The sequence below is a fragment of the Equus quagga genome, chromosome 4 (genome assembly GCF_021613505.1).
Source record: "Equus quagga isolate Etosha38 chromosome 4, UCLA_HA_Equagga_1.0, whole genome shotgun sequence".
NCBI classification, from domain to species: Eukaryota; Metazoa; Chordata; class Mammalia; order Perissodactyla; family Equidae; genus Equus; species Equus quagga.
The window spans coordinates 119694094-119714352 of record NC_060270.1 but is presented as its reverse complement, the minus strand read 5'-3'; the positions used below and the strand labels follow the sequence as shown (position 1 = coordinate 119714352).

The window sequence follows — 20259 nt, the reverse complement described above, 5'->3', positions numbered from 1 at the left end:
AGAAAATGACAACTCAGTATCTTATCTCGTTATAGAATTTTATCACCAGACCAACAAATGTTTCCTTATGTCCGATACAAATCTCTTCCGGCTTTACTTAAGCCTGTTTCCTCCTCAGCATTCAATACCAACCTCAAGACTTTACCCTCGTGCAGTCTTGTCTTCCTGAGAAAGTAATATTTAAATGGAAGGTTGGGGTGGGTGGGAGGGTCCCAGCAATAATAACTATGTGTCCAAAGTCTTGTAAATAATAGAAACTCCCAATTTCCTATATAGAAGGGACATAGGGTGTCAATGTCATTGGAAAAGGAAGGTAGATGAGAGAAAAGGCTAGTAACTTTCTTTCGAAACTGCATTTGCCTAGCAGTTCACTCTTCATGTTGATTTGGAGTAATAAGCTCCAAAGGTGATTTGAATCTGGCTCTTTCTGAATCCAGATCCCTGGAATATCCTGTCTAAATATTTCGATTTCTTCTATATCTAACTAGTAGTCCAGATTACTTTCTTTCCTTTTCCCCTACATTATTTTTCTTTATAATCACTTATTATTACTTTATAGTGTACATTCATTTTTAAAAATTAGTCTATGTTGTCTGTCTCCAGAATATAATCTTTCTGAAGCCAAGAACTTTATTCATTTTGTTCATTGTCCTATTATATTATGGTCAGGTTTCTTTCATCTTTTCTGACTCTTTGTTCCAGATCTGTCATTTTATTTAACTTTTACAGTGTCATTTAAAAACTTATTGTTCTTGGATAATTTGCATCAGTGTTTAGATGGTTTCCACCTGCAAGATCAAAGGAAAAAAATGAACTATTTCAAAATTTTCCTAAATAAAAATAGCATTCAGCCATAACATAATTTTAAGACTAATTTTTTGTTGGATTTATAAGCTTTACCAAAGTAAGCTTTGGTATAAAAGCACACTTGATAAACTGATTCTCAGCATAAATATTTCTTCATAATGGCCTTAATTATTTTTAATGTATATATGTAAGAAATTTTATTATTTTGCTTTTTAAGGTTGCAACTACTTGCTGAGGTTATAAATGAATGATCAGCACACAGTCATTTATGATAACTTAACCATCCAAGTTTATTAATATTAATATTTTATATTTAGTTTTCTTGTAGCTTTCTTCTGATTAGAGTTTAATAGAGAGGTTTTATTCGTGTGAATATTAACGGCATTTGAATAAACTATGGAGGATTACAGTGTAATGCTGCTGGATACAGAATGATTCTTTTAGACACCAAGACTAATAATTTCTAACAATATCTAAAAACATTGTAGAAAAAACTGGAACCATGCTGGCACCAGGGACAGACAGGCATGAAAGATTAATGTAATCTTGCATATAATGATGCACATTCTTACACAAAAAATCCATCTGCAATGTCATGTCAGTCAGCAGAAATCTTTGATGGGTGGATACAGCTGGGCTGTCTCTTCTGGCAGAGCTGCCCTAGAAAATGCTAAATGTGGTTGGGATGCTTGGTGCCATCTGCAGTGTGCCAGTTTATCCCCTCTTCACTGGCATTTACAATACTGCATAGGGCATCATGACTGCGGAGACAGCGATAGGGAGTGACAGATTCATTTCCTCGGAGGATCTGGCTCTTGTGGGCCCATGCCACCCTCCTTCTCAGCTTTGGGTCTGTTATCATTGGTGTTGGCTTTGCTTCATATTTTCACATCCAACTCCTCCTCTTTTTAGTCTAGCAGTTCCAGATACACATTCTTCTAGTATGTAAATCTTACACTAACCTTTCAACTAATTTATTCATGTAAGGTTGCCAAAGCAATTTAACATTGACTGTTTGATGCCAGCTAATATGCCTTATTTTCAAAATACTGCTGCTCTTGGGCTTCTGATTTAAAGGAAATGTGTCTTATTTAGGGGAAACTAAACAGACAGGCACCAAGATAAATGATCTAACTGCTGTGTGTGGGATATCCCCAAATGACTTATGTAGTTGGAACAAATATATGACCCTCTTTTACATAAAGCCATAAAACACATCAGGCAAGTAACACTTAATTCTCTTTCCCATGATTAAAATATAAATAGTCAAGAATAAATGTTCTTTTATGACCTGACCATATGTTTATCATATTATTTTGCCAAACCAAGTTAAAAAGTATAGATTTTTGTTTAAAACTTTCACTGTTTTGTGCTTTTGTTTTTTTAATAGTAACAGAATATGAAGGGCATGCTCTGTCACTCCTGAAGGAATGTGAACTACAGGGATTTGATGGGTAGGTTTATTGTTATCTATATGTGTCACATAGCTTATGTTATTAAATGTTTTCATTAGTTTTTTGCCACATATTTGGGACATATAATTGTTTAAAAATTGTGATTGTGTCTATGTCATTCATTCCTGTATAATAACAATTACTGATAATAATAATAATACGGCGTAGTCATCGACTCTTAGGATTGAGCCTAGGAAAGCAAAAGGAGAAATCTAATTATAAGTACTGGGGAATCACAGTGTACCCCATTTGCCTCTATAGTCCTTAATTTTTGGCTTTAACCACGTAAGTATCTAGAAGAGCATTAATGGAAAATATTATATTGGTCAAATGGCATAACTGTACTCTGATCCTCTTTTGCAAATTTATTGACAGTATTGATAGCTACCCCCTGGTTACTTTGGCTGTGAGGGTAAACATTTTATAAAAATAAATCTATTATTTTCAGAATGAATAAAAGATGCTAATTTTAATTACCTTCTATAATTTAGTGGCTACCAAATAAGTATGTTCTTCATAATGATCTGCAATACATTGCTGGAGTGTGTAGAAATTGTTCACAGGCATGCAAACATTAGAAACAAGGCTAGTAACATAAACTTTAATACTATTTTTAGAAATTAGGCGAATCAATTTGCTATAGTGCTGGATCGATGTGTAAGACAAAAACATGTGCTTTTAGGGAAGGTTTTTTGCAAGGGTGGATTTTTCAGAATTTTAAAGGTGGCAAGTATGTGAATTATTTGTGTCACATGGTGATCAGCAGGGGTCAACAAAAGACTCAGAATATCAGGAAGGGCAGTTGGGTCTTTCAACCAAAGCGAAAGGCTTTACTCTTCCCAGAGAACCATTAGAATATTTTAGGGAGGAAAGTGATGCAATCAAAATGGAGCGTTAGCAGGGTTGTTTTTCAGAAATGCTTAATACGTTTTGGTGAGAAGAAATATTAGTGGATGAATAAGAAAGTTTGGAAAGTAAAACATGATTTTTCAAAAAGGAATTTAATTCAGAGGGGTAAATCTAGATGGCAATATTATATAAATATTGAGGATGAAGAGTATGAGGTAGGAGACTGCTTCAGAGCTGTATACTGAGAGCTAGACAAATTGATTAATAGGCTACATTTAGGAAATTATCTTGCAAGTATACAATTTGAGAAAAGTAGTTGGAGAAATCATGCCCACCAGCTCCTACCTGAATATGATTCATAGTCCTGAGACACAGCTTCTGAGTATATGAGACTGGCTGCATTGCAAATAAGTCTTTGCTTCAAAGCAATATTATATAAATAACGAGAATAATGGATAGTGCAGGTATTAGATCTCGTCTTGCTCATCAATGTTATGAAGTGTTCTGCTAAACGTGATATCTATTAATATGCTCTGTTGGTAATTATACTATGGCAAGGATTAAGAACAACTTTGCAGACTGATGAAGGACTATTGCTCAAGTGCAGTGTGGTAATATGTTTCTCTTTATCTGAACATACTTAGTTCTTGTTTATTTCACATGGCAGGTGTTGTTATTTTGCAGTGTGGCACTGAAAGATATATAGATCTCTTAGTTATTACCCTTTTTTTTTTTTTTGAGGAAGATTAGTCCTGAGCTAATATCTGTCGCCAATCCTCCTCTTTTTGCTGAGGAAGATTGGCCCTGAGCTAACACCTGTGCCCATCCTCTTCTATTTTATACATAGGATGCTGCCACAGCATGAGTGGATAAGCAGTGCGTAGGTCTGCACCAGGGATCCAAACCTGCAAACCCTGGGCTGCTGAAGTCTACCACGTGAACTTCACCTCTATACCACTGGGCCAGCCCCTTACTCATATATTTTTTAACCAAATAGTTTGGCCTATCCATTATATGAATTGAGTTTCAGTGATTTAACTGTTTCTAAGCTCTAGCATGCTGATTTATTTAGGACATATGATAGTTTAAAATTTCTATTGAAAGTCATCTATTTCCTAAGGTCCTTTCAATAGTTCATTTATTTTCATGGGCCCAGTTTTTCCAGTAGGAGCTGATATGGTGGTTGGGATAACTATCTTAATAAAATGATAATTAAAAGTTACTTTACTTAAAATTGCATAGAGAGATATTTGTGGAGAGCAATGGAAACATCGTTTCTTTAGGACTTCAAAAGAACAATTTTCTAACAAGCAGAATTGTTTGAAAATGGAATGCCCTGCATTCTAGGGTTCCCTGTTCCTCAACCTGTTTGAAGAGTGGCTGTGGGAGCACATTCTTGGAAATGTATGCAAGAGACTCAAGGATAGGGTAAGGTGACCCAAAGATCCTATTGGATGAGAGAGGGCCTCACGTTCCTTCAAGAACTTGAGCCTGGAGCATTCCGCCCGACTCCAGCGGAGCTATCCACAGGGACTGATTAGGCAATCACCTAAAGGTTTTTGGACACAGACCAGAGAGGTTAAGATCCAAGAAAGATACTATGTACATTATTCAGTAAGGCAAAATGATTAAGTAAGATTTTTTAAATGTTATTTGCTAAGATTTTGGAATTTTTTAATGAGTTATGTGTGTTTCTATGAAGACACACTGTCACATATTTCTAAAGCCAACAGGAACAGTGTATCAGTACTCATGACAGCCGGTGTGCAACTCCAGTGTGTTCTAGCAAACATTCTCAGATCCACTGTGAAAACTTGTAGGAGTGTCAGTTTCCATATTGCCCCCTCTTTATACTGGGCATGAACAGGAAGTTTTGTAAAGGCAAAGGGAAGAGTAATATCAGGTGCATAGATTGAAGCAGTTAAATTTATAAGTGTGAATTCAGTTAAGCTAATCTATAGCTCTTATGCAGTTATAAGTATACTAATATTTTCCTATCTTATTTCACAGTTTTTACATTTGAATTTATTGAATTACACAGTTTTTCTTCTTTTGTTAGTTTCATCATTAACCAGACCTACAATAATCTAGGCATTATTTGGCTAACATTGACATTTTATCAATATTTGTATTACTAAGTAAGGTTTAAAAAAAAGTATGTTTTTTCAAAAAAGAAAAAGTTTAAATCAAAAATTAAATGATACATTTAACATTTCAAAGATGATATTGGTTGATAGACAAACACCTACTTAAAAATTTTCATATTACCATATTACTTTTTATAAAAAGATATTAGCCCCTACTTGTACTTTTCTAGACAGAATCATTCTACGTGGGGTCATGGCAAGGAGTTTACTTATTCTGAAAACGTAAGATATACCACATGAAAAGGATTAGTTGCACTAAGGTTTATGTTTTAGGGTAACTCTTAAGTGGGTTAAATTAACTGATAAAAACTGGATTTTTTTTTTACCTTATAGTGTCCAGACTCTTGTGATATGTTTGTATTAAGTGTATTTCCTAGGTTGAGTAATTATACCTGGAGATAATCTTAAGGATATAGTAGTGATCACCATAAATAAATATGTTCCTTCCTCACTCATTCAATTTCACATTGGTTCTACTAGTAAACTGATTTTCAAAATAATAAAACCCTCATAGGGCTGTTTTCGTTAGGTTTCATATATAGCAAAGGAATATAGTATATTCAATAGGGTGCAGGCTCTAAGGGCAAATGTCTTGTTTCAGGTCCTCATTCTATCACTTACTGTGGTGTGACCTTGGAAAAGTTACTTAATCTTTCTACGCCTTAGGTTCCTTATCTGTAAATTGAGAGTAGAAGTATCTATTGCATGCAGTTATCATTCAAATTAAATGAGTTAATACACAGAGAGCACTGAGAACAGTGCCTGGTGCATGGTAATTACTTGCTAAAGGTTACTTTATTTGATTGTCATCATTTGTTATAGTTTCAAAATATTTAACACAGCATGTATTATGACAAAATTTCAAAGGTTTTTGTAGCAGAGCGTGTTCATAGAAAGGCCATTTCTACTAACTCTAGCAGTGAGTTAACATGCACGACGCTATATTAACTGGATGCAGGATTCCCGGGGTCAGATGTTGTTGTACTAGATGGAAGAGTCAAGTTCTTTGGTGTTAAGTTAGTTGCTTTGTTGGCTGACTTTCTGTGCTCCTTTCAGGGATGCACACCACAGCAGGTAGACAGGCATGGAGCTGGGAGTTACACTTAAGTTCATAGAATGTTTGGAAATCTGCTCATGGAGAGCTTTGAAATCATACAGATTAGGTTCAAATCAAACTTTGCTTCTCCATTTATAAATATGAGGCTAATGCCTACTTATAGAATTCTGAGAATTTAATAGAAAAGAGCCAATGTATCTGACGTAAAGTTGACCCTCAGTAGGTATAACTGTTTTTCTCCGACGAGTGGCTACACTGTGAACCCTTAGAATCAATTCAGGTATAAAATAATATCCCTAGCCAAAAATGACCTGGGTCTTATCCCGTATCCTGGAGTCTCTTCTAACTCGGGTAGACCTGGCTTGCCCAGGCTCTGTGCTCCCATAGGACTGAACCTCAGCGAAGTGCTGGGGCTGGAAGGCTGAGAACAAGGTAGAGGGAATTGATGGAAAAAATATCCTTAGCCTCTGGTTTCATCAACCTCTGGAATTTTTTAAACTTAGGGAACCAGTAACCCCTGCTGATTATGGCCTGTAGGCTGTTTGGTTTGGCACATAGAGTTTTTAAACATTCAGTCATGTGCTGCATGATAACATTTCAGTCAATGACGGACTGCATACACAACTACAATGGTGGTCCTGTAAGATTAGTACCATATAGCCCAGGTGTATAGTAAGTTATACCATCTAGGTTTGTGTCAGTACACCCTATGATGTTTGCACAACAGTGAAATTGCCTAAGACACCTTTCTTAGAACATACCCCTGTCATTAAGTGACGCATAAGTATACTGAAGACGAGTTGCCAGGATTTACAAATTAGAAGACTCACCCCAAAATCAGGATCTGTGGCTTCTCTACAAAAATCAGAATATGTGGTCCTCTGGGCCTGCCTCCCAGAGGATGTGATGGGCTGGAGCTGAGAAGCTTTCTCCTTTAGACTGAGCATACTCTCCTGCTGGGCCCTTGTAGGCCTTAAGTTGTGACATCAGCTTTGAATGACACAAAATCATCCTCTTTTTGGGTAAATTGATATGATTTTGATACTTAAAATTATTTTGCATCTTTTAAATACAAATGATTGTGAAACAAATTTCTGGTATTGTATGTATTACTGTCATGGATTCCCACACCTACTCCCTCATAGTCTACTTATAATGAAGTCTAAAAAATATATTAGCAGCGCTGACTAGGGTCAAAGGGTAGTAACACTAATTTTAAAAGTGCTGTGTAGCGGTAATGTCGAGGAGATGAAAACCAGTTCAGATTTGCAATTATTATATTCATATACTGATGATAATTAGCAGTTCCTTAAATTAAAGCTTCATATTTTACATGATTTTTATTGCTATTTGTCTTTTCAAGCTATGTTGAAAATTAGCAGGATTTTATCTCTTTGGTTTATGTTAATTAAATGGATTGCCCATGACTATTATTAAAATACACAAAATGAGTATAATATGCTTTTGGACATTAACAGAGCAAAATGCAGGTCAGATGTGAGTTAACAGGTTCAAATGTTTTAATGCCTCTTAACTCATTTAAAAATATTTTGTTTATGGGATGTCATCATGGTATTATAAGGTAAACTTTACCAGTGCAGTTCCAGTGTCTTCTTATCCACTGACACATACTAAAATGTTTGAGGTGTGTGAGTAATCATGCACATGAAATATATAGGATTAATATTTTGAAGCCTAGATTTCATGAATTATTACCAATTACTTTGAAGCTTTGCATTCTTTTACTTAATTTCTTGTTTTCTAGCGTCGTGTGTGTTGGTGGAGATGGATCTGCCAGTGAAGTAGCCCACGCTTTGCTTCTCAGAGCCCAGAAGAACGCTGGGGTGGAAACAGACAGCATCCTGACTCCTGTCCAAGCACAGCTTCCACTTGGTGTAATACCAGCAGGCAAGGGAGTGGCCATGGATCTGCTAACTGGAACCTCTCCTCCTATCTCTCCCTAGTTACTTCCTAACCTAGATAGTGTAACACAGAGTTAAATGCAGACTTTGATTCTGAAAGACCCAAGCTTGGCATCTCCATTAGCAAATGTGAGACTTTCAACAGTTATTTAATTTCTTTGAGCCTCATTTTTTCTAATCCATTAAAGAGAGATAACATACATAATATTCACTTCATTTCAAGGTTATTGTAGTATTAAATTAGATGGTATATGTGGAAGGTTTAATACATAGTTAAGCAATTAGTGAATGAGATTATGATTATTTTACCTTCTTAAATGAAAGTGTAATGATCACACAGTCCCAGATATGAAGTTTCAAAACAGGCCCACTCCAGGCAAGCTGTTTGCAATTCCACATTAGGTAAAATGTGGTAACTCCCATAATCAAAGTATAAACAGGTAACCTTGAGAATGCCAAAAGGATTCATTCTGACTACTGTATCTCCAGCAGCTAGAATAGAATAGAATGTGACACAGTGATGCTCAATAAAATTTGTTAAGCGAATGAATGTAGTGAAAACGTTATAGAGTAAGTACCACTTAAATTAGGCCTAAAAATAGACAGGATCTGGCTTAAAAAGATTAGAATGAATTATTTTCTTGACTGCAAAAATGATAAATGTCAGGGAAAAACCCAAGAGTGTTGGGGAATAGAAAATGGGCCATTTGTTGGGTGATAATGGTGTCAAAATAGGCCCCAACCATGGTGGCTTCTGGATGCCACAAGAAGGATCTGAATTGTAGTTGACAGATAGTAGGAAGCAATCTTCTGGGAGCTGGTTCTAGGGTGATTTGTGATTAGGGGAAGGGAGCAGGAAAAAGTGGAGATCAGAGCCTGGGGGGACCCCTCTAGTAACACTGGGATCCGGAAAAGAGGAAAGCATCTTTCACAAGTTTATGATGTTATTGGTGTCGCTCCTCCCAAATTATTATTTAAACACATAATGATGAAGGAAAGTGATTATTTCTCTTCATTTACCTCTAAAGAGAAGCAGAAACAATTATTCTTTCCTATGAAAATAGAAAATAATGCACATAGTTGGAAAAAATTCAACATCCTATCCATTTGATGACCACATTCGTTTAGTATGTATTTCAGTATATTTAGTATTGTTAATTAACAAAGAGTAAAAGATACACAAATTGCCCTTTTAAAGTACGAAGGCTTTCATCAAAACAAGAATTTAAAAGAAGAGGGATTTTCTGATATATCCTGATAATTGTATAGCACATAGAGAAGAACCTGTGATGGTCTTAAGTAGAAGAGAACAGAATAACCTCAACTCAGAAAGAAAAAAGGATGCATTTGGAGCCAGTCACTTTGACCTTTTTGTGTAGCTCTGTCTATAATGGTGGAATCTTTTCAACATTCCACTCATGTGAAGATCACTGTTTCTCTTCATAAGTAGCTACACTCCTGAGATCACTCATTAACTGCTGGGCATCAAAAGTAGAAAGATAGGTGTCCCCACAGGTATGCATTTGACATAAAGTAAATAATTAGCTAGAAAAACTGGTGGTTATGCTTATCTTTGTAGAATGTAACTCTGGTTTTATGAAGGAATAGCACTGAGTTTTATCATTATTATACTTTTTAAGCATATCTCCGATTTTGAAAGTGTTTTCTATGTACAGTGGATATGTAGAAATACCAGTTGAATACTTTTTGTTTAGAAGATACAGCCTGTTGCCAAAACTCTGGTCACAGTACGGGAGTTCCAGCTTATGGATTCCATCTACTAGAAGGAGGAAGTTATGTGTGGAACATATTTAATAGGAGGACTCTATGCCTAGTCAGGGCTTTGATAGAGAATGGGAACAAGAGCCAGGCAGGAAGTTTCCAAGCTGAACACAGAAGATGGTCTGCCTTTGAAGCCATTTGCCTCCTGGAGAGAGACACCCAGAGGGACAGTGTTTAGTAAATTACTCTGCTGAGCCAACAGACTAAGCGGCTGAGTTATGGTCAGACTCAGATGGATCAGATGTGGGGAAGCCTGTATTTGAACTGCTGGCCATTAGCAATGGTGCTTGTTGCTATGGGAACTGGTGCTAAGGAACTATACAGAGAGATTGCGATTAAAGGGGTGGGGGGAGGACAGAGAAAAAAGCCGGAGAGGACATAAAAATAAAAGAGCAATCCAGTTGTTGTAAAACAAGGCTCAATCCACATACTGATGGCTGCGAATCATATATTCCTATAGAGTTCACGTAAATAAATTCATGCTTTCCAATTAATTTAAGGAGTATAAAATATTGCCAAGGGACTGTTAATTTCTATGATATTTCAGGCAAAGAACCAAAGTGTAGGTGCAGTTTTCATGAGAATTTTAGATATGCTCGACTAGGAAGTCATTACATCACATTTATCTGTTTGGATGTGGGAGACATTAACGGCCTTATGAATATTCATGGTGTCTGGTTAATTAAGTTAATTGTTCTGCAGAAGTGCTTGCACTTCCAAGGACAATTTTTTTCTTTCTTTTTTTTTTGTCTCTCTAGTTTCTGCCTGGTACTTTCATCAGTCATTCTTTACATGAGCTGCTACTTCTGTCCTTACTCTTTGTATTTGGCACATGTTAGCAGGTCTGAGGAGGTGGTTGTGAGCAAAGTTGCTGGTAGCGTTAAGAAAAATAACTTTTCAGGCTAATTAAAATGTTTACCTTGAAGTAGAGCATTTATAGCTTTTCTGAGAATGCTAAAATTACCTAGTTGTTATTTATGCGAGCAGCATGTTCTCTTGGCATGTAGACATCGTTTCAGATGGATTACATTTTGTTTCAGAAAATTGTACTCTATTTTGTAGATTGTCCAAACAAAAAAATAGAGCAATCCCTAGTTTTACAATTTTACATCCACTTTCCTTATGAACTTTTCCTTTTTAATTCAGAGTGTAAAAAACCGTTCCTGAGGACTAAGTTACAGGTTAATCAGAGTAGGAGATGACTAAAGTAATTTTCTGACTTCTGGTCCTGCCTATCATCACTGCCAAGTTCTATGGAATTAAGGAAAAGTTACAAAGTTGCAAAGCCTGAGAAGACATAAAAATAAAAAAGTGATCTCTAGCATTCTAAAAGGATTTGTGCTTGGGCATGCTTAGCATACTTCAAACTCACAGGGAATAAATGGTCTTTATTTTCTTGAGTCATGATATGTGTCATTGTCTATTGCACATGACAACATTATATTATGTCTTTTAATAGCCTTTCTAGAGGAATGCTTTTATGGCCTACTCCTAATTAACCATGGTAATGGAGGAAATGTGTTTCATGGAGGACTGTGATCCATTGATAATCCTAAATACCTCACTCTAATTATGCGGCCTCCTCCAAAACCTTTACCGTAAATCTGATTGGGAAGCAAAATAGATTGATTTGTTTCCTCTTTTTTCTCCCACCCATTTCAGATTAATTAGCAATTAGACAGCAAAAGGGCAGGGTGTAGAGGGTCAAAGGATAATTGGAAAGGCCTAGGTAATTGAGTCCTAGGTAAAGATGCACTGAGTAACAGGTTTCTGGACCACTTGTTCTCAAACCTTAGGGTGCATATGAATCACCTTGAGAACTTGCTGAAACCTGGACACCTGAGCCCCATTCCCAGAGAATCTCATTCCCTGGGTTTGAGGTAGAACCCAGAAATTTGCCTATTTTTGCAGCGGCTGGTGTGAGGAAGATTGACCCTGAGCCAACATCTGCCACCAATCTTCCTCTTTTTGCCTGAGGAAGATTGTCCCTGGGCTAATATCTGTGCCAATCCTCCTCCATTTTGCATGCGGATTGCCACCACAGCATGGCTTGATGAGTAGTGTAGCTCCGTGCCTGCGATCTGAACCTGCGAACCCCAGGCTGCTGAAGCAGAGCACTACACCACTGGGCCAGCACCAGAAATTTGTTTTTTAACAACCTCCCTGATCCTGGACCATGCATTCTAGAAGAGTGCCTCTCCAAGTTACTGTACATACACGTAACCTGAAGATCTTATAAAAGGCAGACTGACTCAGTAGGTCTGGAGTGGGGCCTGAGAGTCAACATTTTAGTAAGCACCCAGGTATTGTCATTGCTGCTGGACTGTGGGCCATATTCTGAGTAACAAGGGTCGGACCCTAACTTGTCTTTTGATAAACCAGTTTACCAATTAGTTAAGGTGAACTTTTCTTTGTATTGGTATTACTAGAGGTCTGGAAATCATTAATGCTTAGAAAGGTCCCTAATGATTGTTATTACGTTAATGACAGTCTTGGTTAATAATGTCTGAGTTGCTTCAGCTTCTCCATCTGAACAGCCCAAGCACAGATTACATCTAACCACACAGGAAGGTTCCTGAGTAACAAGTCCAGGGGACTAGCCTCTGCCTTGAGAGCTGTAGTACACAACACATCCATGCTTTTACAGCTCTCGGCTGTTACTGGATTTCTTTCTCATATTCTTTAATTCAAGCAAAACTGTAGCTTCTTAATTTTAAACCCTTTTCACTTCCTGGGAATGGCAGGGGCTAGCTGGTATTTTCCCCTCAGGAAGCAGGGCTTTTCCCCCAAGATCTCAGAGACACATAAGTGTTCCAGGGACCTGACTTGAGAGAGCTCTTTCCTTCTGGAGGTTGGTGGGAAAAATTCATGTGGGTCTTAAATTATGCAAATGATTATAAAAAATCAGAAATCCATAGTGTCTCAGATTTTCATACCATCACAAATACCCATTAAATTAAAGATTTTCTTCATCTAGGATGCTATTTGTTGGATAATAGAGGGAAATACCCATTTCGATGAGAGCTTATCTCTAAGATTCATTAAATGTGTTTAAAGCATGTCTTTTGTACTTTATGGTGATTCTGTACATTTTCTTGGCTGTTATTTGGATTTTTATTATTTGCTTATGTATTTGTCTCTGCTCACCAGAGACACCATTCTGTTGGTGCTCATTTTGATATAGAAGTTAGAAGCCCATTCATTAAAGTGGGATGGAGTAGATTTTGATATAGCTAATATTTCCTGGGAGACAATAGACTTTCATGATGGAAAAACCTGTGAGCAAATAGATACTATAAAATATTTTCTGACTTTTGAGTTGTTTGAAGATTAAATAGTAATTTAACAACTGTTTGATGTGCATCTGTGCTGTGAATGAAAACTTATAAACTTCCATTAATTTTACATCTAAACATTATATAGTGACATCTGTATAAAATAAGGGCAAATGGTTAGTTTAAAATGTATGCTAGGGGGCCGGCCCGGTGGTGAAGTGGTTAAGTTGGCACATTCCGCTTTGACGGCCCGGGGTTCACCAGTTCGGATCCCGGGTGTGGACATGGCACCGCTTGGCAAAAGCCATGCTGTAGTTGGCATCCCACATATAAAGTAGAGGAAGATGGGCATGGATGTTAGCTCAGGGCCAGTCTCCCTCAGCAAAAAAGAGGAGAACTGGCAGTAGTTAGCTCAGGGCTAATCTTCTTCTTCTTCAAAAAAAAAGTATTCTCCATTGATTGTACATGTTTTAAAATTGATTTGGCAGGCTCCACTAACGTATTGGCACATTCTCTTCATGGAGTCCCTCACGTGGTAACTGCAACTTTGCACATTATAATGGGTAAGAAGTCTTTCAAAGAAGTCCATGTTTTATAAGGAAGTTTTTATTTACATAAGGAAGGCTATTTTAGTTTTGTTAGACTTGTCTAAGGAAAGAGAGGTTCTTTATCTCTCAAAGCAGACAAACGTTTGACTAAAAAACAAAAGTCAATCTTCACAATTTTGACTGCCTGTCTTTTCAGAATACAAGTGTTATAACGAGCAGTAAACTAAGTTTTACTATAATCTTGCAGTAAAAGAAAGTATTGTAATGATGTTCAAGATCACAATTTTATAACCGGGTCAAGAAAACCCTCACACGCCATTTGAGTGTATCAGCTACTGTTGTTTGACTGCACCAAGACTTCAGGGCTGGGATTATGTTGTTAAAAGAAAAATGCAAGGAAACATCTTCCAGCCAGTTCACATCCACTAGACCTTTGATTATCCCAATTGGTGGAAAGCACGTAAGCTCAGATAAATGCAACGCAAAACTACTGTTAAATCTGAGTTTAGTTTGCACTTGTACGTCAACTTCACTTCCTTAACCATATTTAATATGAAATAGAAATGAATGGCAAAATTTTCTACTTTGTGTTTCTTCCCTGAGTACCTGAAAATGTTACAAACAGCAATTGCAGCAGTTGTGGGTAAAAAGAGATGAGAAGAAAGCAAGGATATTCATTGTGGTATAAAGTAGTTTAAGCTCTTCTATAAGTAAATATGATCTATGTTTGCCATTTTGATGACTGGCCTTACTTCACACACTGATTGACTAATAGTCAATATAATATTCAAGGGCATGTACAACCGGTCGATGTCTGCAGCTTCAGCACCATTGGCAAGCTTCTTCGCTTTGGGTTCTCAGCCATGTTTGGCTTTGGTGGAAGAACTTTGGCTCTGGCAGAAAAGCATCGATGGATGTCCCCTAACCAGCGAAGGGATTTTGCTGTAATTAAGGCATTGGCAAAACTTAAGTAAGTCTTTTTTTCTTAAACCAAATATTTTGTATCCCAGAGTCAATGACTGTCAGTAACAAGTTTCATTATATTTTAGGCCAGAGGACTGTGAAATATCATTTTTGCCATTTAAAAGCTCTCAGGATTTACAAGAAAGGTAGGTTAAAAGCTCAAAGTAATATAGATGTCTTTATCTTTCTTTAAAGCATAAAACAGTTTGATATAAACAACTTATTAGACTTAAGATCTTTGTTTTTCTAACGTACCAGTGAAGAATATAGAATTGTGGAGTCCTACAGATTCTAGTGGGCCGTGTAATTTGGCTTATGTCTTCAGAAACAACCATTCTCTCCATCCATCCATCCACCCATTCTTCAACAGCTGTGTATTGAGTGCCTCCTATATGCCAAGCACTTTGGATACAAAAATAAGCCAAGAAACTAACAAACAAACAAAATCCATAGTTTCTGCCCTCATGAGAATTTCAGTCTGGTGTGGAATACAAATATTAATCAAAGCCACACAAAGGAAGTGCTCCAATCTTTAAAAAAATTGAAAAGCATTGTTATTGATGATACTACCTTTAAATGAAGCAACACCATAAATGCAATAATGGGATTGTTCGCATATTTTCACTTAGTATCTAATTAATCTAAGAAAATACTTAGTAGATGTAATGTTGGGTTCTCTCATTTTCTCATATTTAATAGATGCTCTTCTTTATGTGAAGTTTTTTTGTTTCTTTGTTTTGTTTTCTTACTTTTAGGAGGGCACAGGAATCTCCCAAATCTGGTGAGTCTAAAAGTACCTCCTTGGGAACTGAGCCAGGCTCTGTTTATGTTTTGCTCCTGTGAGGGAAAGTAACCGATCACTTCCATTACCTTTAGACTGTAATGAACAGTGGCAAATGATCCAGGGTCAGTTCTTGAATATCAGCATTATGGCAATTCCTTGCCTGTGTTCAGTGGCACCTAGAGGCTTGGCACCTAATACCAGGTTAGTAAGCGTTTTTATTGAATCATTGATACTTTTCTATAAGCCACAATTTTCCTTCAGAATACCCCCTTAACACTTGGCTGCCTAGAATATTAAGAGATATTCTCTTAGACTCTGTAATATTAGAGATTTTAAGGGATTTGTCACCAGAGTAGGTTGAGAACAATTGTTAAACTGGAAAAATTATCAGACAAGCATTCTGATTTTTTAATATCACTGAGGCTAAAATAATATTCCTTGGGTTTTATTGACATGATGTTATTGTGTATTTGGGGCCTACTTTGCTTGCTTTATTTATTTATGTTTATTTACCAGTTATTGAGAATGTTGTATTTAGTTCTGGTATTTCTTATGAATGTCTCTGCTTTCCAATTTTCATGCAGATATAAATATCCTTAGCATGAAAAGCATGTATATGGCTATATATGATACTTTTAGTCAAAGGAAAGATTTCAGTTATATTTACTGTGAAAAATGCTACATATGAATCTACTGCCTACAATTTCATGAGAACTTTATATATTGTTTTATCCATACCATAGAGATATCCCATCTTTTGCACATTCTTTTCAAGCAACTGTCCATTATTGGTCTGAAAATATTTCTCTCCCACTCCTGTAGAACATAGAAGAAAGGATCATGAGTGTTGTGTAATACAGTTAAATCTAGATTTTCCCCAGAAGTGGAATAAAAGGATAACTTGTGTACTTTGGCTATTTATAACTTCATTTTAACGATCAGTTTTAACTCCTCTGGAAAATATTTAACCAGAATGATTAACAGCTAGTCAAGGGGACTGATTTTAAACTTTTCCCTTGGCAATCAATATGAAGGTACCAAACAGGGAAATACTCAAAGTTAGAGAAGCGAAAGAGAAACTACAAATTTTTCTATTAAAAATCCGGATGTCATGGTCCTCATTAATTATCCATAGTGCTGAAACTTGAAAGGAGTGTTTTGAAACTTGCGTGGTTTAGAAATTGAGCCTGATTGTGTCCTCCTTAGACCCTCACAAATCCTAGACAGCTGGTGCCTCCCTAACGTCCTTTCCATCACTGAAAGTAAAGACCTGGCCAGCCCACCACAGCTATGTTCTCCAAGACTCGAGACGATGTTTCTCTAACCCTACTCCATCCCCAACTCTCGTGTTTGCTCAAGGGCCTTCATCAGAGCCAGCCTACTCTTCTGGGAGCACTGACTCATGCTTCCTTCAAAACGGCTTCATACATTGTTTCAGCTTGCCTTGAATTCCACTGCTTACACACCAGGTTTAATCAATGAATTTACGAGAGAAGGATGACTAGTTAGGGACTTCTTCTGTGGATTATAATCAAGCATGCCATTTTTGCAAAGGCCTTTACACCAAGCCTCAGCTGACCAGAGATATTCAGAGATTTATCTTCTGAATGATTCAGGGCAACTGCACGGGAGTTTCAACTTTCAGCTTCCTTTATTTTTTCACAATAAAGTATAGTTTACTTCAATATACCTCAGCGCAAATTGCTGATAGAAACTAATATTCTTATATTCCGAGTTTTCTAAGATTAAATGCATTAATCTGTGTGAAACATTTAGAACAGTGCCAGGCGCATCAGGTGTGTTTCAATTACTGATGCGTATTGAAAAGTAGACATACAAAATGCTTTTTATGTTTCTGAGTAAGAATAAAGGATACACAAAGCACTACTCTGAACATTTTGTACCATTTACTTCCAGTTGGGAAGAGGTGGCATGATGGGTAAAAGGAGCATTGGACCCTAGGAATTAAGAGCTCTGGTCCAAGTGAGCATTTTGGTTTTCTCCATGTGCTTTTGAACAAATCACTTAAATGTAGGGTCTTCTTTTCTTTCTACATAAACTGAGTGAATGACGGCATCATCTCCAAGGTGCCTTTGAGCTCTAACCTGAGCTTCCATAAGATTTAAAGAGCTCTTCTTTACATCGTTATTGTTATTCTTGGAATAACTTTATATTTGCACTGAAAGCAAGCTAGAAGTCACTTATACGTATTTCTGCAAACTATCTTCTAAAACTAGATGCATCCGAAAGAGGCTTTTTTGGCACTAAATCACACCTCTAAATTTATAGTCTTTTCTATTGAACTGAACAGTTGTGCACAATTAGAATGCTTGGTCATTTAACTGAAGCTGTGTGGCAGCATTTGTTCATTCCCTTTCATCCTTCCAAGGGCCACTTTGGTTTATTTGGTTTCCTATGTCCCTTAGACTTGCCCACAAATAAATATTTAGGTCACACTTTAGATTTTAGAAAGTGTTAAACTAGTTGTTAATACCATTTTTATTTGTTATTTACAATACATCTTTAAAAAAAATATGGTTTCACATTTAGAATCCCTAAGCAAATACATTGGATTTTAAATTATGTCTTGATATGTGAATAGGATGGTTTGTTTTTTAAGCAGCCCTTAATGTATGAGCTTACTGAGAAGGAAGCCAGTTCTTTAATAAAAACTTATTTGAAAGGCTGTATCATTTACAAAACAGCACAGCAAAGACATGATTTGAGAATTTTAGGTAAATTTAATGTGATGACGATTTATCTGTCTTGCCTAAAACTCCTGGTAAACATATTTGTTAGAAGGAATTATATACTGGTAATTTCTTATGCAATCTCTTAATAAACATTTTAATGTCAAATACAAATATTTAATTTCAGATTAAATAATGGAAGTATGGCTCTTATTATTGCACGAAACACTTCTCGACCAGAATTTATAAAACACCTGAAAAGATATGCCAGTCTTAAAAATCAGGTATAGTAAATTATTTTTGTTACTTATGTGCAAAGCTATTAATCATGGAGAGAGAGAGGCTGGAAGAGTTGACACCAAGTCCTGCCTCGAAAGAAGACTTTATTTCCTTCTGAATACATTAATCTTTTTTTTTAAATTTGTGTTTTCTCCAGATTTTGAAAAGTATCCATCAGTATTAATGTAGATTGGCCTTTTCTGAGCTATGGGTTGGTGGTTATATACATTCTGTGCATGTATGTGCAAAGAGAAAATAGAAAATGTAGTGTTACATTGAAATGTGAAGAAAATGAAGGATAAAATTACATACTTGACTGTTCTTCAGAATGAAAAGTAGTGAAATCTGAGATATTTAGCCTTCTTGATTTTATGGCATCAGACTTTCTCTAAAGTTATGAGCTTTAGATTTTCCTACCATTTGTTTACAGATCTACCTATCATCACTGATGGAAATAGAATTGCAGATGTACATTTAAAAATATGCCACTTTTAAACAGACATTTTATTCCAAACTAGAATGTGTGGTGAAGTTTGTGGAGATAAATGGATAGATAAAATATTTCTACTTAGATTTGTTTTAAAGAGCAGCAGTAACTATTATAAGCCATATTCTTTTGGCAGATATTTTGGCACAGTTATTAGGAAACTGATCCTGGCAATATGGGAATTTCTGAAATTGCGAGTCTTGAAGTGCTTAGCATGGTGTAGAACTCTAAAGTCTCACACCTTAAAGGTATAAAATTGTGCTTTGATGTAGTTGGGAGAGGCCAGATGGGAGGAGGAGGAGAGTCCATCCAGCCAGTGACTAGCTGCTGGTCTTGCTTACGTAGTTCATGGGCGGTCCTCATGAAGTTTCAGTTCTCTTCTGCATAGTACATGATTTGATCAACGTGTATTGAGCAAGCGACTTAAGTGTTTTGGAAATTATGACATAAAAATTAGAAAGAGTCCCACTTTCCTTAAATGTAAATGTCTAAGGAGACAAAGTAGACAAAAGCATATATAAAGTAGGTTGTAAGCCTAAGTAATGACTTTATGTATGTGTGTTTTGGGAAATAATAGCGCTTTGTTGATTTTTTAAAGGAATGTATGCCTTTTTCAGTTTAAAACTGCAGTTTTAAACATTAAAACCAACTTTATTACTTAACCCAAAGCAGTACATGTTCATTGTTTTCCTAAGTCAGAAAATAGAAACCTGAAAACAATATAAAAAGCATGCAAAATTCCATATCCCAAGAGATAATTGGTGTCATTACTTTGGTATAAATTTTTCCTAGTCATTTTCTATTAAATGAAAACTTCAGTGAATATTAACCTTAAGATTCTTACTTTGGGAAGTTCTATACTTATTTTAGGGAGTCATCTATTGTACAAATTATTTATGGGAGGTCTCTTTTGGAATTGCCTAAGGGGCAAATTTCTGAGGCAATTTTGGTAGACATCCTCTTTTCAATATGAAAATAGCTTTCTTCTGATTTTAAAAGTAGTAGTTGCTTACTATAAAATAAAGACGAATATAATTCTATATGTACAGGAAAATAATTGTTTTTAAAAAATGAGATCATGTTACATAAGATATAACCTATTTTTCCCATTATTCTACCAGTCTTGCTCTTTTTCAGTAATTTCATTGAGATCATAGTGGTTTATAATATTGTGTAATTTGGGGCATACATTATTATTTATCAATTTCTGAATAG

At 36.2% G+C, this 20259-nt stretch overlaps 1 protein-coding gene across 3 annotated transcripts in view; it reads left to right on the top strand.

Moving 5' to 3' along the window:
* CERKL (ceramide kinase like) overlaps nucleotides 1-20259 on the top strand; it is a 110674-nt gene that overhangs the window by 84262 nt on the left and 6153 nt on the right. For 2 of the 3 annotated variants that reach the window (XM_046659877.1, XM_046659875.1), the window contains 8 exons: nucleotides 2198-2261; nucleotides 8080-8222; nucleotides 13782-13856; nucleotides 14634-14811; nucleotides 14891-14950; nucleotides 15560-15585; nucleotides 15681-15789; nucleotides 18466-18562. In XM_046659877.1, the coding sequence (XP_046515833.1) occupies nucleotides 2198-2261; nucleotides 8080-8222; nucleotides 13782-13856; nucleotides 14634-14811; nucleotides 14891-14950; nucleotides 15560-15585; nucleotides 15681-15789; nucleotides 18466-18562 (752 nt within the window). The remainder of the gene's footprint in view (nucleotides 1-2197; nucleotides 2262-8079; nucleotides 8223-13781; nucleotides 13857-14633; nucleotides 14812-14890; nucleotides 14951-15559; nucleotides 15586-15680; nucleotides 15790-18465; nucleotides 18563-20259) is intronic. The other variant, XM_046659876.1, reaches the window with a different exon arrangement.